Source organism: Melospiza georgiana, chromosome 17, assembly GCF_028018845.1.
Source record: "Melospiza georgiana isolate bMelGeo1 chromosome 17, bMelGeo1.pri, whole genome shotgun sequence".
NCBI lineage: Eukaryota > Metazoa > Chordata > Aves > Passeriformes > Passerellidae > Melospiza > Melospiza georgiana.
In genome coordinates this window covers 5,888,426-5,913,717 of record NC_080446.1, presented here as the reverse complement: position 1 = coordinate 5,913,717, position 25,292 = coordinate 5,888,426, and the positions used below count along the sequence as shown (strand labels likewise).

Below are 25,292 nucleotides of genomic sequence, written 5' to 3'. Positions count from 1 at the left end.
CATTTGCTATCCGTGTGGAAGTAATTGTGTTAATATCAAAGCTAGTTTGGAAATGAAACAGGGAGAGTTCCACTCCATGTCTCCCATGAAAGGAATCAGGGATGTGAGATGAAGGGCTGGAGTAATAATTCCTTGCCAACACAAGGAGTTATCCTTTCCTCCACCAAATTTGCAAGACTTAATAGAGTTTTTGTGATGTATCTAATGTACATTCAAACATATAGATAAATCCAAGTGCCCTTGTCTCAGTCTCACCCCTGATTTGCAATATTGCCTGTGGGCAGACCCTAATATTTGTATTTGTACTACATGTTTGTACAGCACCAAGGACAGCAGAGCCCTGTTCTCCTGGGCAGGTTCATCATCCCAGCAATTATTGACAGCAAAGATACGTGCCCAAGCCAGAAATATCTCAGTCTAATTACATGGAGTGATTTTGAAAAGCAGTTGGACGAGATTAAAGAGACAGCTTTCGTTAATTAAGAACTGTTTGGGCTTCCGGTGCTATAGAGATCCCAGCTGGCCCCATATGCACCTCTGGCCGCAGCTGGGCTCTGCATCTCCCCCTTTATTTCTCCTGCAAAAGTTTTCCTCCCTGCAGCCTGTTTGCTGGAGCGCAGGCATTCTCTCCTCCTCCTCCTCCTCCTCCTCCTCCTGCTAAGCAGGAGGCGGGCAGGACTGACTACATTAAATATACAAACACGCTGTGCTCACTCTCCGCTCCAGAGGCATCATCCGTGGCCCGTCAGCAGCAGAGCCCGAGCTAAGGCTGCCCCAAGGGCTGGGGAAGGCTGGAAGCAGCAGCAGCAGCAAACAAACCAGCACCAAGAGCCCTGGATGAAAGCGGAGTGGTGCAGAGGAGAGCCCAGCGAGGTTGGGCACCCCATGCTCTCTGCAGCCCTGGCACATCGCTGTGAGTAAACGAGAGCAGCGTCCCAGCAAAGAGCATCCTTCGAGGAGCAAGAGCTGGAGATCACTCAGAAGAGAGAAGAAAAAAACCGACAAAAACAAAGCACCAGCTGCTATCCCTTCCCAGAGGGAGAGAGAGCGATAGGAGTTTAAGGGAATGAACCTGGAGGACCCAGAGACTCAGAGCGGAAAAGTTGCCCTGACGGGAGGCTCTGCACACTGAAGCTCTGCTCCACCATGGGATTTCTCGTGCCGAAGAGAAACCTCCTCCTGCTGCTGTGTGCCAGCATTTTCCCCGGTAAGTTTGAGAAAGCTCTTCTCCCCTTGCTCTGCTCTTTAGCTCTCTCCTCCCTTATCCCTCTCAAAGACACACTGCAGGGACCAGCCCCTGTTCAACAGGGAATTTCCCCGAGTCCTCCACCCTTCTGCCCCACCATTTCTGGTCCCCTGAGCACCAGCCTCTGCTGGGCAACGCTTTGCCTTTATTCTGTTCTCCTTTTGTCTGATGTGATGGAGAAAGGGTTAAAGCCACGGTGGGAAGGGGACAGTCGGGGGCTCAGCATCCTGCTTCTTGCCCGGGCTTTTCTTCCCTGGGTGAAGTGTGTTAATGTGTCTCGGGGCTACAGCTGCGGCTGGGGAGAGCACAGCCAGCACTCAGCTAATGCTTCCCTTTGTATAATCCAGGGCAGCTGCAGCCTAAGTAGAAGCCATATTCCAGGAGGGACGTGGGGACAGCCCCCGGCTCCCTCTCCCCTCTGTCTGGTACAGCTCCTCCAGCAGCCCCTGGGTGAAACGTGGCTTTAATTTTTAACAACCGCCAGGCACCTCTGACAGCTCCTGTAGCCTACGTGCAGGGTCAGGGCTGCTCCTTGCAGCGTCCAACTTTTAAAGTTATGCCTGAGCAAAACCGGGATCTTGTTATCCAACTTGTGCTGTCCGTCATCCTCTTCTTTCTCCCGTTGTTTTTGTGAAATATCCACTAGGTAGGTTAAAGAGCTGAATTTCAGTCTGCCTTTTTTTTGCACTAGATGTAATGCCAGTTTTTTATGTGTAAATCTCATCCAAAATCCCTATTTCCCAGCAGGAGGCTGCTTTTTCCTTTTTGGCTTGCCCTTCTAGCATCCCTCTTCCCTGCTTGCAGACTCCAGTGCTAGAAACTTGCCACAAAGTGGCCGTAAAAATTAGACCAGATTCAGGGAAGAATGGCTCACAAAGTGTTTTCTAGATGGTATTACTGGTGCTCCCACTTTCTTCAGACCAACCCTGCTGTGTAATAGTGAGTAAATAGAGTGAGGGGAGACAAATCACCTGGGCAGCATCACCCTCCTGTGCATCCCCAAGCTGTGTCTTGCTGGAGTTCCCCTCTGGAGCAGGCTCCAGCTGTGCCAGCCCATGGACCTGCAGGTGTTCCATTCCTTCCCCACAGCCTTTGGCCAGGTGGAGACGCGAGCCCATGCAGAGGAGAGGCTCCTGAAGAAACTTTTCTCTGGCTATAACAAGTGGTCCCGTCCCGTGGCCAACATCTCGGACGTAGTCCTGGTGCGCTTCGGCCTCTCCATCGCGCAGCTCATCGATGTCGTAAGTGCAGCCTCTTTGAGCAACAAAGGCCAAAATTAGCCAGGCTGGGCACAGGGAGAGGCTCCTGGTGTGTGTGGGCTTTACTGGCTGACCCAGGGGTGGGTTGGGAAGGCTCTGCCCTCAGCAGAGAGCAACAATCATGCAGACAGAGCTGGTGGAACACGGGGGGACTCATGTGAGTAGCTGGGCATCAAAGTAGATCCTTTACTCTTCATTTACTACAGGCAAAATCCCAAATTCCTTATCAAAACCCATGGGGCTGATCACAGCAGCACACTGGAGCTGCTGGCATAAATGACAGAGAATTCTGGCAAAATGATAAATCAAATACCTAATTTGGAATTTGAGCCATAATCATTAATACTAATTTACACAAGCTAATAGGGACAGTGCTTTGCACGCCTTGGGAAGAGAAATTGCCTGAGGAATTTTCTGCAAATGAAAGTTTTGAGGGTTTTTAGCTAATCTAGCAGATATTAACAAGAAAATTCTGAGTGTTTGCTCAGGTAGAAGTCACACGTGCAAACTGTACATGCCCTGTACAAAACAGTGATCTGCATGCAGACTGATGTGCACTGAAATAATATTTATGGGATTATCTGGTACAGTGTGTTGGGGTCAAGTGCTGGACAAAGGAGGTCCCTGCAGGGCTGCAGATGCCAGATACACTCACAGGCTTTACAGCTTGTGCAGATCTTCCTCCTGCATTTTTCTCCTTCCTGTCCCTATTTGCATGTGGCACTTACCAGGACAATGTCTGTGCAGTTGCACATTCTTTGAGCAGGTATTGAGCTGGCTGTCATGGAATGGATGGGGTTGGAAGGGACCTTTAAAGGCCACCTTGTCCAAACACCTTATTTTTCAGAAGAGGGGACTCCCTGTCATTTTTTACTGTAGTCATGAGGCAGAATGAAAGAGATGACAATGCCCCAGCCCTGGAAGTGTTCAAGGCCAGGCTGGATCAGCCTGGTCTAGTGGAAGGTGTTGGAGAGGGTTGGAACTGGATGAGCTTTGAAGCCTCTTCCTATACAAACCATTCAGTGATTCTTGTGACAATGGAAATAATAATGCCAACCCAAAGACATTACTGGTGTGGGACAATCCTAACAGATGACTCTCCACAGTTATATATTTTGAAATCAGATTTTTGAGATGAAAAGGAAACAGCTGAGATAGTTCAGGGGTGGGGAATCAAAGACACCAGTTGCTGGAGAAGGCATCCACTTCCAGCTTTGCAGCACAGCAATGGTCTCCCATTCCCCTCCTCACTCTTACATCAGCTGAGGCTTCCAGGGCTGTTGGCAATTGCTAATGTTGAAGTTGCATGGTTCTCATCTGAATAATTGATAAGACTAAAGATAAGACATTAGTGACTGTGGAGGCATGAGAGACATTTCCATTATGCAGCTGCTGAATCGTGGGAGAGGGGGGATCGATACACCTGCTCCACAGAGCTTCCCCAGTCTACTTAAGAAAAATTAATCTTCTTAAAACCATGTCAGTGGTCAGGAGTGCAGCTTGCAGGTGGAGCTGTGCTGGGACCTGTGGGCATGGCTGGATGAGAGCTGTCACCCCTGCTGCCCCAGTCTGTGGCTGGGGACACTCCTGCCACCACTGTGGCTCTTCAGCTCCTCTCCCCCTTCCCCACAGTGACAGTTTTGGTGCAGACCCTGCTGCAGTTGTTAGACACAAGGCTCAGCTCCCAACGACAAGGAGTCTGAAAGGGAAATCAGAGCTGTATTCAAACCCCAGCTCCTGCTGACAAAAGCTGGGGGCAGGGGAGCAGAAATCAATGGGGTACTCTGCATTCCTGCATGTCCTTACCTCACCCTGGATTGCTGAGGGTTTTCTTAGACCAGGAATAAGGGAGGAGAAGTCAAATACATGCCCAGGAGCAGCCACCAAGAGACCCTCTTGGATTCCTGTGGCTGTGTGTCTGCAGGAGCTCACATGCTGTGCTCACCTTGAGAGAAGTGGCCAGGCAGTCAGTGCCCATGGCTGTGCAGTCACTGCTGCCCTCTGGGCCATTATCACATTGCAAACCCCTCTCAGATGATCCCCTGGGACTGGAGCTGTGCTTCACTCAGGTCAGGAGGATGGTGTGGTGATGGGCAGCAACTTCCACCAAGGGTGGGTGGTTCCAGGGAGGAGAATTCCAGGAAAAGACAGCACCTGCTATGCCAGGATGCTCCATGCTGGGGTTGTGGTGGAGGCTCTCAGGTGCTTGAATTGCAAAGTGGTAGGAGAAGCAGGTTCTCAAGGACTGGTCCAGGTCATGGCATTCTTCATCTCCCATCAGCACCCAAACAAGCAGCTGGATGTTTTCTCTCCCTCTGTTTCTCACTGGAGTGTTTTTGTATTCCTCCTTCTTACATGTGCTCCTGGTCCCTAACCCCAGGGCAGAGCGTCTCTGCTCAGGTGTCACACCTGGTGCCACAACAGCAATGAGGAGGCTCAGGGAGGAGGAGGAGGCAGAGCTCCCCCCAAAGCTCCTGGGTTTTAATGCTCACAATCAATCCTGAACTGCCACAAGAGCAAGGTTAATGATGAGCAGTTTGCTGTCAGCTGAGCTCTGCCAGCTCAGCTGGGTTTGGTGCCAACCAAAGCAAGAAATAAAAAGCAAATAAACCCTGAGCTCTGGTGGGACACCTCAGTCAGACCAGCACTAGGCTCTGCCCCACGTAATTCATCTGAGTCACTTAGAGAGGGCACAAAAGGCAAGCAGCAAACAGTAATTAACTCGACTGCAGTGATGCCAGCATTATAAATGCTGGACATTATTTAAATATGTATATACAGTCCTACTTTCCCATGCTATTTGTGCATAGAAAGTCTACCCATTGATGGAAATACACCAGGCTGCCCAAGAATTCCATGTCAGCAGAGCAGCTGGGGTTTGTTCAGAAAACCCAACCCACAGTGCCACAAGCTCATGTATTTGGTAGAAGGAGAAATGCTGCTGAGCTTCTTGTTTCCAGAACTGTGTCCATGGGTAATGTTTGACTGGAGAACAGCCTTGCAGGTGAAGCTGAGCACTGGAATCCAGCACATGTGTGTGAGTCAGGGTTTATATACCCATCACTCCCCTCCTGCAGTGCTCAGGTCAAAGGCAGGCTGGGGAGCTTTTCCTCTACCTGGTATCATCATCCCAGGCTGAATCCATCAGCACTGAGTAAAATCCCAATAAATTCCAGTCCATCTGCTCACAGGATTGCTTAGGTGCAGGCTCAGCTGTTCAGTGGCATCAGACAGCTGTGCCCTGTCCCATGTCAAATGACAGAAACATCTGCTTTTTATTTCCAAGACAGAACTTACATTTATTGCAGAGGTGATCTGTAATTACGTAAATGAAATACAATTAAGGGAAATTAAGAGAGTTCTTTGGGCCTCTTAATCTGCTCCTGTAACCAACATCTGATCTTGCATTTCAGGATGAGAAAAATCAAATGATGACCACGAATGTGTGGGTGAAGCAGGTGGGTGCCCCCAAATATCTGTTTTTCCATGTTTCTTTTCAGTTTTTCTGCTGGACTCTCCCAGCTTTGTAACCACCTCATTTTTGGCAGGAGTGGCACGACTACAAGCTGCGCTGGGACCCCCAGGAGTATGAAAATGTCACCTCCATCCGAATCCCCTCAGAGCTCATCTGGAGGCCAGACATTGTCCTTTACAACAAGTGAGTGTGAGCACTGTGACCAGAGAGCAAACCCATCCTTGCAAGTTTTCTCTGTTCATGAGGTTAAAAAATGTTTCCTGCAATAATTCCACTTCATTTTATTTTATGTGGTTGGAGTTCATGTGGATTCTATAACATGCCTTAAATGACATGACTGACATCCATCACAGGGGCTTTGCTCTCCTGGTGATCCTTCCTCTGGGCAGCCAGTTTTGTTGGGGGATGCCAGGTATTGTTTTCTCTTCACATGTCAGATGCACAATTAAGCTGGATTCGAGCTTTCAGTCCTCTTCAATTTCATTTCACCCAGGAGCTCTCCCCTAATTCATCACCATCAGCTGGAAAAGCCAATTACTGATGATGGGCTTAAATAAGGAAAATATGCTGAAACATGTCAGGCTTGTGCATCTACAAACAGGGGTTTCAGGTCAGCTAAATACCATTCTGAAATGATTTCTAAGTAGATATTTGTTCCTCTTTGCAGATACTTGGAATCTGCTCTTAGTAAGGACACTTCCTAGGGAGCAGCTTGTGGTTTTCTTTCCTTCATTTGGAGCCTGTTGATATTCATAGAAATTCTGCCCAAGTGCCAAGGCTGTTTTCTCCCTGGGGCTTCCACCACAGCTCTCCAGTCTCTCCCAGGATGTCAGATATCCCAGTCCCCAGCCCAGCACAGGCCCCAGAGACAACACTTGCTGCAGGCATCAAAGAAAAGCATCTTTGCATGTGGCTGGCACTCAGAGAAAACCCTCACAGCAGCAGCCAGGCTCTGTTTTAATAAACAGTTGCCTGGATCTAGCTTGATATGATTTTGCTTCTGTTTAAAAACCAAAATAAATGGCTGAAGCTGGAATCTGCCCAGGGGACTGTGAGCTTTGGAGACTACAGGGGCTGTTATCTTTCCCATTAGCTCATTCTGGATCCTCGGTGGTGTGGAGTGATTGCAAACCTCTCGGAAATCACTGCATCCTCACTAAGCACCTTTCAGAGATTAGCCCAGTGGAAATGATTCATTCAGAGGCACTTGGACCTTCCTGCCCTCCAGGGACACACTCTGAACATGAATAGTGCATCAAAAGTGCCTCACTTGGCAGCCAAGAAAGGTGTTCACAGCTTCCACTGCAAAGAAAAAATAATGTCCTTGTAATTCTTGTTTAATTAATGACAATGGCAAGGATTATTATTTTTGGAGCTTCTGGTGGTTGTTGTGGTGAACTGTGGTGCCAAAGGAAATGACGTGGCACAAATCCCCGTGCCACCTTTGTGCTGGAGCTACTGGCACAGAACAACCTGACATTTCACCTCTGCTTCTTCTCCCTTGGCTCAATAGGGCTGATGAGGATGGAAATAAGGAACCACAGAATGACAGAATGATTTGGGATGAAAAAGATCTTAAACATGATCTCATCCCAGTGGCAGGGACACTTTCCACTAGACCAGGATGCTCAAAGCCCTATTCAACCTTGCTTTGAACACTTCCAGAGATGAGGAACACTCCAGCAGATCTTGGTATCCTTTAGGTCTCTGAGTATTTTGGGGTTTCATGGTGAAGACATCCCCCAGATGTCCAGGGCACCCTGCCCCTCACACCCTCTGCCCCTCTGCCCTGTTGTTGTAGTTCACTGCTGCTGTCACTGGAGTCTCTACAGAGACTCCAGGTCTGATCTCCTGGCCACAGCAGCTGCTCCAGAATGTCCTTCTCAACCTCTTCTGGCCAGTGAGAAGACAATTCATGTCTTTCAGTCCTGCCCACCTTACTGCTCTGACTTGCAGTAACAAATCTGATTTTCCTGGGACCTGCTGGCACAGGGAGATCTCGTGCCCCAGCTCCCCACATCCAGGCTGCTTCTCTCCCTTGATCCACACTCAGCATTAATAATCATGCATTTGTCTGTTGGTTGTCATGAGTCTATCATGCATTTTTAATTGGTTACTTTATCCATGAATTAAACATGGATGTGGGTTAGGCACCAGACATCAGTGGGTTTCCAGTAATTCCATGTGTCTTCACTACTGTATTTCCCTTTGTTCTTATGCAGAATGTTTTCTGCCCTGAGATGTATTTCTCTCTTCCTACCAAATAAATCTGGAGCTGCAGTCAACATCTTCATCAGGTTTCAAATATTTTAGGGATTGCAGGGCAAATGCAAAGCAAAACCTGCAGAGTGAGGGGACACCCAGGTGAGGCTTTTCTGCACAGCATTTCACCAACTGCATTCCCAGCTAGGGCTTCTCCTGCTGGGCATCTCAGCTGAAAATGACAGTGATTAGCCGTGGTGATGCTAACAAGGAGTCCATCTCATATTTTACACATTATATGTACAGTTTAGAGGGAGTATAACATAGCTGCAAATGATTCTGGGTCTCTGAGAGGAAGAGAATGTGCAAAGAAACCTTGGTGGAAGAGAGCAAGAGGCCACACTGACCTTTTGCTGTCTTCAGGCGGTTTAGTATGAGCTAATTATTGCTTATAATATTATTGAAATATGGTATTTCTGTTTGTGATGGACTCCTTTAGGAAAGATTATATAAATACCCCTCCTGTTTTCATCTTGGGCTATATATTGCAGAAATGGTAAAATTTCAATTGATTTCAGATTTACATCTTTAAGGAAACCTAACCCTTTGTTGTGAGGTTACTCTCATATCTTGGCGCATTATTGTAAAAAACATTCCATTTACCCACTCTAGAGACCCAAATTAAATCAGTAAATTCAGCTGGTTTGGCCTAGAGACTAAATGTAGTTGTCAACATTCATAAGGAATCTGAAAAGAAATTAATATCCTACAGGGAAATTAATATGCTGTTGAATTTTCAGGCATGATAAGTTCCAAGACTCTGCAAACAGTTTCTACTGGATGTGGCATAACATATGTACAACAGAGGAATATGAGTTCCTCATAGTGAAGTGACAAAGCCTCCTCTTTGCCAAAAAACCATGTTGTTCCTTATCTGAGGTTGTAAAGTCTCTTCAGGCACCACCAAATAATTTCTAAATGAATTATCTAATCCTCTGCATTGATTTGTTTCTGCATTCATTAATGGCTTTGAAGCACATTTTAGTTTTTCTTTGTATATTTGAAGTACAAAACATGAATTGTATTTTTTTCCTCTAATGAGGGAATAAGCTCTTGGGTGTTACATTTTTTGTTTGTGTTGGGGTTTTTTGGATTTTTTTTTTTTTGTTTCTCCACCACTGCGTTGAGTCCCTTGTTTAACATAGGACCTCTAGAGGACAAACCCCTGAAAGCACAGAGAAACCCCTGAAAGTCCAGCTGCTAAAGGCTGCCCAGGGCAATCCAAGCCCATGTCCTTGAGCCTAATGCTGGTTTTCAGCTGGATAGTCATGGTATTATCATAGAATTTATCCTCTCCAGCTTGGTGGTTGTAAAACCTGGGAAAAAGCTACTGGGAATATTGAGAATTCAGAAGTTTCTCTTTTCTTGGTATTTTCTGGGATTAACTGTTCCAGAAAGAAATCCCTGCCTTAGACTCCACAGTTACCAAAAAAAAAAAAAAAAAAATAAAGGAAGAAAAAAGACAAGATCAGATGTGAATCAAAATCAAATACAAATTTCTGTAATTAGGGGTAGGAAATATCTCGAGGAATTCATCCAGAGATAAAATGGACACAAAGGGATTACTGGATGGGGTAAGAAGATCATCTGTCAGGCAGCTTTTGAAAATCATGGAAAAGCAAAGAGTTTTTTTGAAAAGTACTGTAGCAGCTTGTTCTCATGAGCTTTACTGTGATGTTTGCAACCAGTTAGATTTATGGAGTAACACTGGTTTTATGACTCATCCCAAAGCTCTTTGGAGGAGAAATACCAAAAGATGCCCCTGTGTAACCTTTAAAATTGGAAACATACTTGACATTTTTCTTTATGTGCATTGGCACACATCTCATCATTCTGCACCAGCTATATTTATAATAGGCAAAAAAAAAAAAAAAAAAAAGAAATCACTAATTCACCCTTCAGTTCTCCTGATTCTTCTGGCAGGTTCAGCGGTTGTTTTTCTGGAGAGGGACATCTTCAGATGCTTTGAGGTTTGCTGCCAAGCTCTACCCAGCAATGCAGGAAAAATCAAATGATGCAGGAGCTGATGGAAGGAAATATTCCTCCCCTGGGCTGCTGCTCTGTTCACACCCAAGGGATGCTCCTGCCCTTCTAAGGACAGAACTGAAGCTTTGCCTTCAAAGTGCTGGCAAGGGTCCTTGGCAAGGGGGAGAATTGGAGCAAAATGCACCAACCCAGCAGAGTCAGAGCCTCCTGAGACACCCGTGCTCATTCCACTGGTGTGGCACAGCCTTTGCTGTGGAATTGCCATTCCACAGCCTTTGCTGAGAACGGTGCCTGCTTTGCTGAGCAACAATTAAAACATCATTAGGTACTGCTGGCTCCTAAACACCAAACCAAGCAAAAGCTGGGAGGTGACTGAGGGAAGCCCCATCAATGCACAAACAATTCCCCCCTGGGCACCTGGGAACTTTTGTACCCAAGTTGCCAAGATCCTGGAGCTATTTAAAACCCAGCTAGGTAAGACCCTGATCCTCTTGTAGCTGACCTGCTTTGTGCAGGGAGTTTTGGGCAGGAGACAGTTTCAGAGGTGCCCTCCAAGCAGTGCATCCGAGTTATTTGGTAGCACAAATCAGTATACATTTTCCAGTAAATATTTTCTGGTTTTCCTTTGAAGAGAATTTTAATCTGAACATTCCAGAAGCATCTCTGTTATGTGTACCAAAAGGGTGCAGGCTCCTAATACCACAATTTTTCTTTATTACTGCTCTTTGATGAAAAGTGCTTTAAGTGAGGACACTCTACTGTATCCATATGTGTGTATAGATAATTTTCAGGCTTTTAAAGGTCTGTTTGGATTTAAATTGCGTCATCAGAAATTAAAATAAATGTGTGCCTCATTTAGATGCACTCTGAAAACACTTAATTTTGTGAGATGGTGTATCTCCCAACTGCAGGAAAATAGAAAGTGTCAAAAGAAAATAGAAATTCTCTGTCAGCAGAGCTTTTTAGTTGAATATAGCTGGTAGATGTCGGTAATGCAATGGCATCCTTAAATCCTTATAAAGTTAGGAGATTTAGTAGAGCAGCCTTTCTTCTCAAAATGAGAAATCAAAGGCTGCAGCACACAGCAGCTTTTGAGAGGGGGAAAAATAAGTAGTTGTCTTCTCTCTTTCTTGGTGTACACTGCTGTGTTTGACATAAAAATATAAGAGCTCCTGTTCTTTATTATGGACATATTTCTAAAGCTGCCAGGTGAGAGTAACCATGAGAGCCTGACTATCTGAATTCTGCAGTTCTTGTGATGTTTACCTTGCACTCACGCCTTCTTCCAGCTGGATTTTCATGACAACTGTCACAACAGAGTGATCTCCACTGGGTGGGATGGGAACGTGCCTCTGCTCCAGAGGAATGCCTGCACATTTTCTCTGCCCCACTCCATCAGGCCTCCCACCTTCCTGTCTAAGGCAACATTCACGTGGTGCACTCGGGGCTGCAGGAACTGCAATGGGTTTCCCCACAGCAAAGCTGTCCAAAAGAACACAGGGTTTCCCCAGTCTCCCAACTGCAGGATGTGTTTGCAGTTGGCCGTCTCACCTTCATCCCTTGGAGAGTGGGGAAGGACTTTGGAAGGCACTCAACAGCCAGGTGACCCTGTTTGCTCCCTCTCTCGTGTGGAGAGGAGCAGAATCAAAGCCTCACACAGGAGGGGATGGAGAATCTCTGCAGGCTGCCCTGCATGGGCAGGGTGCCAGCAGGCACAGCCTCCCAATCCACTAAACATATGCTTGAAGGTCCACATATGCTTGTGGGTGGAAATCTTGGGGAAGGAGGCAGAAATACATGGATGCATGAAGGGTGAGACAAGTGGGAATACTGCCTTTGCACGATGTGGCTGGCTGGGGTATATTCTGTGTACACAGCATGGCTCATTTACCCTGCTTACAAATTCCTCTGCATTGAACTGCAATGAGAAATCCAAACACACTCAGTAAAGTCAGGAATTCTTTCATAGTCCTGATGGGCTGGTGAGGCAGGAGCATCCCAGGGTGTTTTGTGGCTCCTCAGAGTCAATAACTGACTGAATCCAAGGAGATGTTCTGCAGCTGGTTTCACTCCTGCCATGGCACTGCAGGCAAAATCCAGCCTGGAAGGCAGTGCCAGTGTTATTTGTAAAAATGTGAGCCAAAGAGGACCCAGGATGAAGCTGGGTTTGTTAGGTGAGCAATTAAAAAATTAAAAAAAATATGTTCCTGTTTAAAAAGCAGATAATTTACAGAAACAGGTGACACACAAGGTCTGCAGCATCACAATGGTTCCATCTATGCTTGCAGAAGAGGAGTGTGGTGATCACACAGAAACTGAAAAACTGCCAGGAAAGGCATTTCTGGGAATGAAACACAGTTACATGAATTATTATCATTCCTGGATGCCATTTTAGCAAGACCTTAGCCTTTTTTTTCCAAGAGTTTTCAAAAGAAAAATGGACACCTGTGTTGTTTATTCAGCCACTTACACACTTCTCTACCTAAGGAGGGAAACACTCATAGTGGATGCTCATAATCCCTTTTCTTTAATAAGATTCAATTAGAAATATTGCTCCATTAATGAGCTATTTAATCATGCCTCAGAGATATCATTAAATGCAGAATTGGATTCTATATTCCTATTGAGATTTAAAAAGAAAACCACCAAGAACAGCAAGCACTGGACTGCCACTTGCTGTGCATGTTTCATGTCTCAATCTGGCTTTACTGTGCTCCTGGCAAAACCCAGGAGAAAAAAAAAAAGTGATTTTTATCCAAATCACATATTCTGAAGCGTAAATTAGATTTAAGAAAGAAGAGGTAAGACAGGAGCTGGATGGATTGTACAATGGCCCAGGTTTGTTTGCTTCAGAGTAGATCACCATGCTGATTTTGTCTTAATACCTTTGTGAGAGTTTTGTATGTAGTTTCCACTTTTTTTTTTTATTTCAAAGTGTTTTAAATCTTTAGAAAAAAATCCAGTTTATAAGTCAAAAGACACTATGTCCTTTTGTGTTCTTTTGGTTTTCCTAAAATCTGCCCCACAAAGAACACAAAGAACAAAGAAGAGTTTAGTAAAACCTGGTTCTCAGCAAGTGCCAGATCCTGCCACTATTTCCTTATACTACACCAGTCTCATTTTTAGGATGTTTCCCAGGGCAAGTGGAAATATGTGATGTCAGTTGTGAGGCCCTGGCACAACAATTCTCATCCCTGGAATTGTTCCTGGCCAGATTGGATGGAGATTGGTGCAATCTGGTCTAATAGAAGGGGGAAAAAAAAGAAACTCCCATGGCAGGAAGGTGAAATCACATTGTCTTTAAGGTCCTTTTCGACCCAAACCATTCCATGAGTCCATGAAATTATAAAAAAAAAAAATTCCTTTTTTTCTTTTTGATTTTGCTGATAAATGAATGGTCTCCTAAAGAAATGAATTTAGGAAGTTCCTGTGCCTTCTGCAGCTCGAGGAGCCCTGCTGCATCACCCGTGTGCTGATGATCTTGCTGCTGAAGGGAGGAGGAGAGGTGTGTCCCCTGTCACTGCCTGGCTGCTGTCAGGGCACATCTGGGCACTGAAGCAGCAGAGCAGGGCCCAGGGATTTTGGCAATTGCAGGCTGGGCTGGCTCCAGCCAGAAGCAGGAGCAGAGAGCTTTCTATCTGTATCAGCCTGAATAATTCATCTCAAGTTTTTAGCAGAAGCTCTCTTACCCTGCACAGCCCTTCCTTTGTCTGGCAGTGCTGCTGTTTGTAACTCAGGTTCTTCCTCCAAAAGTCGGGAAAACACAATTTATTCTTACAATTCCAATACAAACTCCTGAGCTGTTATCTGTTTATCTAATAACCCCCAATCGAGTGTTCCTGTGAGAAGACACCACAAAAGCCAGTTCTCTTCCTGACTGGGAAATCAAAAGATTAATGTACATTATTCCTACTAATAGGATGTTCTTGCTGTTTTTCACATAAAAGACTGGGTGATTACCCAACATTCTCATTTTTAGCAGCTGTCACAAATAATTCTGCCCAGCCCAGAGCTATCTAATGGTACTTCCTCCCACTTCTAAAACAAACTCAATCCATTCCAGAGCACATCTGGGACGTCTTTGGGGAAAACCTGTGTACAGTCACATCAAGGAACTGACTTATGCCAGGGAAAGGCTGACATGTGCATGAATTCCAGGGCTTGTGTAAGCCAAGAGCTCAAAATCCACTGGAAAGAGTAGATGGATCCAGTGTTTGGACATGATGTGCCTCTTGCACCTCTCAGGTCATTTGGAAACCAGGCACTAAATATCCTGTTTCCTTACCAGAGCTGACATGTACTAGAGAAGTCTGAGCCCTTTTTTGTCTTCCATCTGTCCCCAGTGCTGATGGTGACTTTGCAGTCACCCACCTGACCAAGGCTCACCTCTTCTACGACGGGAGAATTAAATGGATGCCCCCTGCTATCTATAAAAGCTCCTGCAGCATCGATGTCACTTTCTTCCCCTTTGACCAGCAGAACTGCACGATGAAGTTTGGCTCCTGGACCTACGACAAAGCCAAGATAGACTTGGTGAGCATGCACAGCCATGTGGATCAGCTGGACTACTGGGAGAGTGGGGAGTGGGTCATCATCAATGCTGTGGGCAATTACAACAGTAAGAAATATGAGTGCTGCACAGAGATCTACCCTGATATAACCTATTCCTTCATTATCCGGAGGCTGCCGCTCTTCTACACCATCAACCTGATCATCCCCTGCCTGCTGATCTCCTGCCTGACCGTCCTGGTCTTTTACCTGCCCTCTGAGTGTGGGGAGAAGATCACCCTGTGCATCTCCGTGCTGCTGTCCCTCACTGTGTTCCTGCTGCTCATCACGGAGATCATCCCCTCCACCTCCTTGGTCATCCCTCTCATTGGGGAGTACCTGCTCTTCACCATGATATTCGTCACCTTGTCCATCATCATCACTGTCTTCGTGCTCAACGTGCACCACCGCTCCCCCCGCACCCACACCATGCCAGACTGGGTGAGGAGAGTCTTCCTCGACGTGGTCCCACGGATCCTTTTCATGAAACGTCCCTCCACAGTGAAGGACAACTGCAAGAAGCTCATCGAGTCCATGCACAAAATCACCAACGCGCCGAGGCTTTGGTCCGAGATGGACGTGGAACCCAACTTCACTACCTCATCCTCCCCCAGCCCCCAGAGCAACGAGCCATCCCCCACCTCCTCCTTCTGTGCCCACCTCGAGGAGCCAGCCAAGCCTCAGCCCATGTGCAAGTCCCCCTCTGGGCAGTACTCCATGCTGCACCCCGAGCCCATACAGGTGACCTGCTCCTCTCCACAGCCCTCCTGCCGCCACCTGAGCGACAGCCAGGCCGCCTCTGCCTTGAAAGGCAGGTCAGTGAGCGTGCAGCAGATGTACAGCCCCAGCAAGGGAGAGGAGGGGACAATCCGCTGCAGGTCCAGGAGCATCCAGTACTGCTACCTGCAGGAGGACTCCTCCCAGACCAACGGCCACTCCAGTGGCTCTCCAGCATCCCAGCGCTGCCACCTCAACGGGGAGCAGCCCCAGCACAGGCCCCCTCAGTGCAAGTGCAGGTGCAAAAAGGGTGAGGTGGCCAGCACGGCAGCCCAGGGGAGCAAGAGCCACGGCTCCAAGGAGCAGCACCTGGTGCTGATGTCCCCAGCCCTGAAGCTGGCAGTGGAAGGGGTTCACTACATCGCGGATCACCTGCGCGCGGAGGACGCGGATTTCTCGGTGAGTATCCCAACGGAGCCTGCTCTCCTTCTGAGGGTCAGAAATGAGCTGCTAAGGGAGCCACAGCAAGCCTTGAGCTGTGCAGAGTGTGTACGTGCTGAGGCAAGCTCAGCCTTATCTCTAGTGTGGGGTTTTGGCCACTGTAGGTGCCCTTGGGGTCTTGGAATGAGGGTAAAGATGTCCTTGGGGCCTTGGAATGTGCTGCCAAGGGGGCAGCACAGCCAGGTCATGCTCAGGGTTGCTCTAGAACAGTGGATTCTCCAGCAGAAAATAGGAATAAGTTGTTGTTAGGCAGCAAAGAAGCAATTAGGTTTGTGAGACACCCAAAGTGCAGCCATCTCACAGGAACAGAGACTTATTCCTTATTTAAACCTCTGACAAATGGGGAATTCACACTCTCTGCTTTTTATTAATCACTGACTGTGACTGTAGAGCCCAGGAAACCAAATTTTCTAAGCAGGCTGTGGGAAGCTGTAGTAGACTGGGGATTCTGCAGGGTCTGTTCAGCTCTGCTCATGCATCATGATGTGATTATTTATTAGTGGGCTTCCACTGGAGCAGTTGGCTCTGTGCAGGGATGTGGGACAACAAATTTCCTGTTTATTCTGTGGGGGTAAATATGGCTACAAATAAAGGGAGTAGAGGCTGAAAGGATGTTTTTTCATGGAGACACTGATGCACATAACAAATGCCACATCCTTTCACAGCTCTTGTAGCTCTTTGCTGCAGGACTATGGATATTGTGTGCCAGTAATTATGGCCATAATGAAAGGTGGCACAAGATAACCTGAAGTTAGTCATCTTATTAAAGAAAAGCCGTATCTACCTTTTCCTGGGCAGATCCATATCTATAAGCTGCTTTTTCGCTTTGTCTACAATTTAAATTTCTTAAGATTTAGAATCAGTGCAAGTCATAGTGTGTTTATACAAGACTTCCTGAGCATGGAGAGTGTCTTTTATTTGCATTTTTCACAGCAGTGAGCAGCAGCAAGAAAAGCTTAAATACTACTGTCCATTTCTATACTCTTTGGTATCATAGTTAAGGGCCTCTGTTCTTCAATGGATTTCGCTCCACAGCATCCCTTTGAGGAAGGACCCGTTAATTCCTTATATTGAGGAGTTACAGCCAAAACACAAACTTTCTGTTCAAGGTCACAGAACAAATCTGTGGCAGAGATGGGCTGTGAATCCTCATCTTCATTAGTTGCTAGTCCAAAACTCCTTGCCAGGGTAAAGCACTTCAGAAGCACATTAGGAGTGCAGGAATTAAAGCCTGCTCTCTCCCTCTGGCAATAATCACAAGTAAACCCTTGGATGTCAGTTGAGTTTAGCTCAATTTTTTCCCCATGGTGCAAATGAAAAAATATTACACCAATAATACTTCCCATTTCAAATGATTCTCCCTGCTGAGCTGGTTGGTGTTAACAAGAATGGACTCAATTAATATTTCGGGTTCCTTCCTCTTAATTTTTTTTTAATGAAGCAGTCTTCAAAAGCCACAAATTTTCTTCTGATACCTTCTACTGCTTGAAATTAAGTGATCATCCTGAGGAGGAAGCTATTTACAGTGCTAAACATCAAAAGCAGAAGAAAAGGAGCAGCTCTGAGCCTTTGGTTTCTGACCCAAGCTCCTGCCAGCCCAGGCTGTGAGGAAAGGCACCAGGAAAATATCCAGCAATGAGCTGTGGGCAGCGTTTTGGGCTCCCCTGGGTATTGGGGTGACCTTTCTCCACTGCTCCACAGCAGCTGTGGTTGGCACAGAAGGCAGAGTTTGAGTTTTCAGATTGAGGGGATAATGCTGACTCCATTGTGGGCCTGCACTATTTTCCCTCTCTGGACCCAAGTAACATAAAGTAGGAAAGCACAGTTTTTTTCTCCCAGTGGAAATGAAAAAGAAGAAGGAAAACGATCTTCTGGAACTGAAATATACTGTGAGGAGCAGAACTGATCTAATAAAATGAGAATTTATTGGGGAAAAAAAATCAGTGCTCAGGAATTTGCTTTCATCTTAAAATCAAATTGTGGCATTTCTTCATGGAAGTCTTCAATAAATCTATCAGCAGGCACCTCTGATGCAGCAGCTGAGACACATCTTGCTGTCTTGTGGGCAATATTTCCAGAGACATTCACCTTCCCAGAGCTTCTTTTAAGTTCCTGTCTTTTTTTTTTTTTTTTTTTTTTTTTTTCTCTAAAGCTCCATTGCCACAGGGGCAGTGCTTCTAAATTAAAAGTAAATAGCTAATTTAATTAAGTGCTCCAGCGAAGAGAAAATGGGAAATGCAAGAGGCAGTTGTTTGTTACAGAAAGATATCTGCAAACAATACAGGCACAATGGGGCACTGGGGAAAACACATGGTGGAATTGTCCCAGCAGAAGATGGAAATGCCATTAGAAATTAATTACAGACTGAAAGGCAAAACAAGTTCCATGTCACACATCAGCCAAAACAACCAGACAGCACCAGCACCATCTGGGAATCGTTCTGTCCGTGGCTGTGTGCATCTCCAGCATGCTCTGATATGATGATATTTAAAAATAAAATGGGAAGGAATAAAGCTGAGGGGGAGGAAACAGGATAATCTCACTGGGTTATTTTTAACAAAGTACAATAAAACCGCCTGGGACTGCTCTAATCTGTGTTGCAGACTCTGGGTCCTGGGGATCAGATGTCACCAAGGCCCCTCAATCCTCCACTCAAATGCTGAGGCTCAGACCCACAAGGAGCTGCACCAGGGCAGAGCTGCAGATTCCCCATTTTTTTGGAACTTTAGAGTGGGGGAGTCAGCTGGTTCTTGCCCTGATCATTTCCCTAAAATAATTTTGAGTGAGCTTCTTAAAAACTAATCAGAATAGAGGTCAGGAGTTGTGGTGGCAGATGTTGGCAGCTGCATGGATGTCAGAGGGATGTCTGTGGATCAGACTCCACGTGGGCTGCTGGACCACGAGGAAATGCTACAATGGTGGCAGAATACAAAATAAAAAGTCCAAATCATAAAAACTCCAAATAATTTTCTCTCCCTCATCTTCCTTTTTTTTTATTATTATTATTATCTCCCCATAATTTCCAATTTCACCCTCTGTGCTCCCAGTCTGAAGCTGGATATTGATTTTACAAACATCTGATGCAGTCCCAGCCATCATTTTCAAAATGGGCTCAGTATTTCTGCATACACCATTACATTAGGAAGCAAATTCCTGTCCAAGTTGTTCTTCCCTCACTTTCCTTTTCTTTACTCAGAGAAAAACTCATCAAGTTTCTTTTCTTTCTGTGATCTAGCACTTATTTTTACTAGCATAAATATTCAAAGGAAGTTATTACACCAGAATGAGGCATTATTTACTCAATCCAGCTTTCCAGCTGAACATCAGATGGGAAATTTCAGATTTGCTTTACACATTGGTTACATCATAAGACATTAATCCCATAAAAACAATCATCCAGGGCTTGCTTAGATGCCTTTCTCATGGGGAATTTTAAGCATCAGAGGCTCCAACTCTCAGCAAGTGATGAATAGGTCAGAAAATAAGCGCAGCAAAAGGGAGTTATCCACTGAGCTCTTATCACAGAATTGTAGAGTAACAGAATGGTTTGGGTTGGAAGGGATCTTAAAGCTCATCTCATTCCACCTGCCATGAGCAGAGCCCCATCCAACCTGCCCTGGAACTTTGCTTCTCTGGGCAGCTGTGCCAGGGCCTCAGCACCCCACTGTAAAGGATTTCTTCCTAATTTCTGATCTAAAATACTACATTTCACTTTGAAGTCAGTCCCCTCTGTCCTGTCACTACATGATTTTATAAATTCGAATAAATTATGGTTCACAAACCAAGGAAATTATAGAATCTTGGGATGAGAGAATTCCTTTTGGTTTCAAGGATCAATATTTTTATTTTACTTACCTTAATACAGATGGTTGTGCAGAGGGCTGTACAATCATAAGATACCATGATTTTTCCCAAGAAGGTGACAAAATGCAGGATAGACCTGGTTGTTTTCTCTGCCTATTCAGTAGTAAACACTGGCTTAACTCAATGCTGCTTTTAAAAGGAATAAATCTATCCATTGAATGAAAACACTGAACCCATTCTTACGCTTTTGACAACGTTCAGGTATTCCTGAAATTGAAAATGCTTTGTTCAGAGAAAATATAATATGGTCTCCAGTGCGTGTCTCATTTCCCAGCTCACAAAGCTGCTCACTGAGCCAAGGAGCTCAGCAATACTGTACCTGTGGAAACATCCTCTGCTGCAAATGGCACTGCACTGATAGCTGGATTGCTTCCTTTACCAAAATGCATTTTTCAGCTTTGCTGTCCCTTTCTCCTTTCACCACTCACAGCCCCTGGGGAGGTTTGAGTGGGCTCCTGCTGAGATGTTTTCCCCAAAGAACAAGGCAGCGTGCCAGATTTCTGCCCTCGGGTCTGTTAATCACCAAGTGGGAAATTGTAGGAAATCACAATGGGTACAGTCATACAAAATAGAACTTTACCATCTGATCAGGCCTCTTCCTGGGAAAGAATTACTAACAGCAATGTAATAAAAGAGGTTTTCATAAATATATCGTTTCTTAATGAAGCAGAGATTTACCATTTCTGCCTCATGGTACTAGAACTTCCCAGAGAGGAATTGCTGGAAAATCTTCCCACAGCAAGGCAAAAATGGGGGAAAAGGAGGGTGAGGGTACTTTTATTTGCTGGCTCATTTTCACTGCTTATTCACCCAAAGCTGGAAATCCCTTCACAGGAAGAGTTTGGCTTTGTTAATCTGTAAGCAAATCTTTTTATGAGCACGGGGAAACGAGTGATTTCTTACCCCCCACCACCCCAGCCTGAATCACAGCCTCTTTTACACACCCAGTTACAGCTGCTGCTGATGGAAAACGGGAGAGTGAGTGTGCAGATGGCCTTCATTATGCACAGGGGTGTGTTATCCATGGGATTTGTGGCTTCACATGCACACCCCTGCAGTCTGGGCATCCCTCAGGTGATTGATGAATAAAGCTTTGCCATTTTATAGTTCCACTAAGTGTGAGTAAGACCTCCCCCTCCTATCTCTGGAAGCATATAAAAATATCCTGTTTGGAGTAAAACTCTAAGAGTTTTCACAAATTTTAGCCTCCAGTAACTGTTAATAATTGGCCTGTCCCCTCTGTGTTCCAGGTGAAGGAAGACTGGAAGTACGTTGCAATGGTCATCGACAGGATCTTCCTCTGGATGTTCATCATTGTGTGCTTGCTGGGAACTGTTGGGCTCTTTCTCCCACCCTGGCTGGCAGGAATGATCTAAATATAGCACCAAAGGGAAGAAATTATTGTCCCACTATCCCCACTGTATGGATTTTAGTTCACCTGGAAGGAGAGAACAGAGAAATGGAGGCAGCCCTTTAAATAATTCACTGCGTGTCCTCACCTGAGCTGCTCCTGAGGGGAATCCTTTCTGAGGTCACATTGTTTTGCCAAGCCATTTTCATCTCCTCCATCTAATTTAGGGGAAGAGTTCTTATCAAAGTCTGTACATAGCATGGTGGCATTCATTGGCATATACTCAGCAGTGTAAGAACACGAGCTTGTCCCTAAAGCAGCACAGAAAGGGGCTCTGCATCCACAAAGCAGCCCCTGGCAATAGCTCCAGTCACCCTCAGCAGCCTCACTGTGCCCTGACCAGTGATTTTGCCCTGTCAGGCTCAAGTCTTTCAGGACTGCATCCCTGTATGAGTCATTTTATAAATAAAGTTCCAAATTTGGGATACCTGTGCAGGATGTGGTCTGTGTTCAGCTGGTAAAGGCAGAGAGTCTGGAAAGGCTGAAATGGCTGCTTGGGACCAACAGTGATCATTAGCACAGAAGATGCAGATTTTATACAGATTTTACTTCGACCAGAGTCCTCCAGGAACTGTGGAGACTTGGTCTGAATGAGAATCAGGCAAATGGAGGGAGGATTTGGGGTTAAGACTGGGACCACATTGGTAACTCTTTAGGGTACTTTCAGAGGAAATCTCCTGGATCCAAGTTATGGCTTCTGCAAAACAGCAGAGGGTCACCCTGAGCTGTAAAACCCTTGGTGTAGGTGGGGGATATACCTAAGGCGTAGGGAAACCAGAACAGAAATCCAGGATGATGTCAGGATAATAAAGAAATGTGCCAGGGTCGCCTAGGGCAGATAATTTAGGTGCCAGAGAGAGATGCTCCATGACCTCCCAGGGCAGCCTCAGTGCTCTGCCACCCTTAATGTAAAGCAGTTTTTCCTCATGTTGAGGTGAAACTTGTTGTGTTTCAGTCTGTCCAGCTCCGTTTGGCCTGGCTCACCGTCCCCAGCCTCAATGCTGGGAACAGCCCACAGCCCAGAGCTCTCAGAGGCAGAAGGGCTCATGAACATTTTACCAGTGTGTGCAGGCAGAGGCAGACGTGGTCTAAAAACCCTCTAAAAGCTGCCTCAGGACCTGCTGTGAGAGCACAACTCAAAGACCAGGCTGGCAGCTCTGGGATCTGAGCTTTGCCCAGCACCTCCTTCACACCCACAGCTGGGATCAGCACCCATGAGACTCTCTGGGCACTGGGAAGTTTACCCTGCCCTGAATTCAGGGCAATACACACCAGGAGAGGCAGGGAGCTGCCTGGGGAGCAGCACAGAGGGTCCTGCAGAAGCCAGAGCCCAGGTGAGGGCCCAGGTGGGATGTATGTCACCCCTGTGTGTGGTGGCCTGGCACATGAGGCTCGTTGCTGCCACACGGCTCAGTGAGCAGCACAGAGCTGCTCAGAACTGTGACAGCAATGCTGGAACACAAACAATGGGCTTTAGAGACTTCTTTGAAATACAAGTTACTGCACTCAGCCAGAACAGCACAGGTTAAAAATCAATGCAGTGATCGGCCTGTGAGGCCTCATCTAAGAAACTACAAGTGACCTCTGTGTTCACAGATTCAGCCAAGTGCTTAAAATCTGTTTGGCTCACCAAGAAAGCAGAGCAGCCGTGGCTTGGGCCAGCTCCACAAAGAGCTGTGCTGGCACAGCACGGGGCGGGAGGCAGGGAGGGAGATGAGGGAGCCGAGCTGCTGCTTGTTTTCAGAATGAAGAGAGACCCAGCCTTTGGAGATGCTAATTTATCCCTTTTCACAGTCAGTGAGTTTGCTTATGGCAATGAAAGGAAAACAAACAGTCGAACATCTTCAAGGTCTAGTGCATAAATGTACCAGCACAGCTGTGGTGCGTGTGCAGGGCTGTGACACAGCAGGGCTGCCTATTGCTGTCACAGCCCCACGGGGGCACAGGCTGGGCCCTCCCCAGCACCTCTGCACGTTTTGACAAAAGGATCGTGAAGGTGGAAGATTTCTGACCCTGGGCACTGCTGGGTTAGGGGCATGGTATCACAGCAATGCCCAGAGCAGCTGCTCAGAGCTCTCTGCCTCCTCCTCCTCCTGAACACATGGGAATCACTAGCAGCAGGGCAGGTGGGAGGCTTGGCTGGGCATGCACATTTTCAGCAGTAAAAGCAGCAGTTTCCAGCTGGGATGGAGGCAGCAGCAGCTCCAGTCTCTGCTCACATGTCTGCTCACATCTCCCAGCACACACAGGAGCCAAAGCCAAGCCAGGGTGTCCGGGCTGCCAGAGCTGTGCTGGGCCCTAGGGGCAGGAGGGAATGGCTTGGAGGCACCAGGAGAGCTGATAAAGGTTTAAGGACTGAATAAGAGCCAAATGTTCGAGGTGACATACAGGGGAGTTCAGCAGGGACAGGCACAGGCTGTCCTTTGCTCACAGCAAAGGGCTCATCTCCAATTTTCACCTTTTCTGCCCAAAGTCATGGCCAGTGCACATTGTGTGTGGGGCAGTGTCTCGAGGGGAGTGTGGCACTTCAACTGCAGCAGAGCAGAACGTGAAACCCAGGGCAGAATGGCCCTGCCATGCAGGAGGGGGAGCAGGATAGAGCTGCATTAGCACATCAGAGGTACCAGGTGTGATCAGGAGGGCTCAGGGTGTGGTTGTGTCCTTGAGGAGTCAGTGCCACTGAAGGATCACCAGGTTTGGAGGGACAAGATGAGGAGTGACAGCTGAAACCATTTCCAGAGGTGTTCCTGGTGTCTGGGGAGAAGCTGGCATAGGGCACATCCCTGCATCCTCCACTTTAATGTCACAGCAGTTTTCATACACTGATAACTACATTTCTTCACATGTTGCATAAGTAGTTTCCCAGGTAAAAGTTCAAATAAATTCTTGGTTTTGCCTCTGACGTGCCTCCTTTTAAAGTCTAAGGGGAGAAATTAGGAAACAACATTTACTGTTCTTTCTCAGGCAGGTTATTCCATCTTAGAGGTTGTTTAGGAGGATGCTATCCCTCCATAGGATTCAGTGATCAGAAACTGGAATAAAACTGGGACACGAACCAGACTATAACTGTAGAATAATGAATAATTGTGCTATTTCAAACCCATGGAACACAAAGAAAGGTTTTAGCATATGAAAGACTCCAGGAAAATGCATGCAGCCAGACTGTTGGCATTTGTAATGCTCCCAGCTCAGAATTGATTCCCAGGACTTGAGTGAACAAGCTGACATCAGAAAAAGAGTGAGGAAGCAAGAGTGGGACACAACAAGAGCTCTAAAATGTCTTGGAAGAGATTCAGAGCTAAGTAAATGGTTTTCAGCTTCCAGGAGGGCAAAACTAAGATCAGGGACCCCAAAGACATCAAAGAAAGCAGATATTGATGTTGATCTTCTTCTGTTTCACTTGTGCAGGAGGGATTGAATCCTCACCATGGCGTTTGATGCTTTCCCTCCAGTACAGCTCCTTTGGGCATGAATGGAAGAAAACTGGCTGTAATAACCTCAGTTACCTCCATTGTTCTGGTTTTTTTTCCCTACATCTCCTTTCTCCTGCTTCCCTAATGCTCATTTTGTCCACTTTCCCATCCACAGAGGATGCGGGGTGTTTTATATGCAGCTGGCTGGTAGGATGATCTGTGTAATCCCCATTTCCCCAGCATTTCCAGGGCTGATTTCCATCTCATTCCCCAGTGAGCCAATCCACACAGCTTATAACACCTCCCTTTTGGAGAAGTTTCTCTAGACATTTATCAAGAAATTTGGCTCAAGGAAATTCACTGGTGTGGAGGGAGACGGGCAGAGATGGAGATGGGAGAGGCAAGATTCATGTGCAGTCCTAAGGAAAACACCCCCATAAAGCCCCACCTGGCCCTTCCCCACTGCAGTGATGTCCATTAATGACACTTTATCCACTCCCAGGGTATCTCTGTCTTTCCAGCCCTTTAATTTGGATCCAGCCAAGCTGTTGAGTCATGGAGAAAGGCCATAACAAGCTCTGCTGCTTGTTAACAGCATTGCTGGTTACTC

At 46.4% G+C, this 25,292-nt stretch overlaps 1 protein-coding gene across 1 annotated transcript; it reads left to right on the top strand.

Moving 5' to 3' along the window:
- Positions 1-696: 696 nt before the first annotated feature.
- On the top strand, positions 697-21,673 carry CHRNA4 (cholinergic receptor nicotinic alpha 4 subunit). The gene is made up of 6 exons (XM_058036060.1): positions 697-1,207; positions 2,336-2,487; positions 5,919-5,963; positions 6,054-6,163; positions 14,572-15,952; positions 21,109-21,673. Exons 1-6 carry the CDS (start codon positions 1,147-1,149, stop codon positions 21,232-21,234), a joined length of 1,875 nt encoding a protein of 624 aa, XP_057892043.1. The 5' UTR covers positions 697-1,146; the 3' UTR covers positions 21,235-21,673.
- The last annotated feature ends 3,619 nt before the right edge of the window (positions 21,674-25,292 follow it).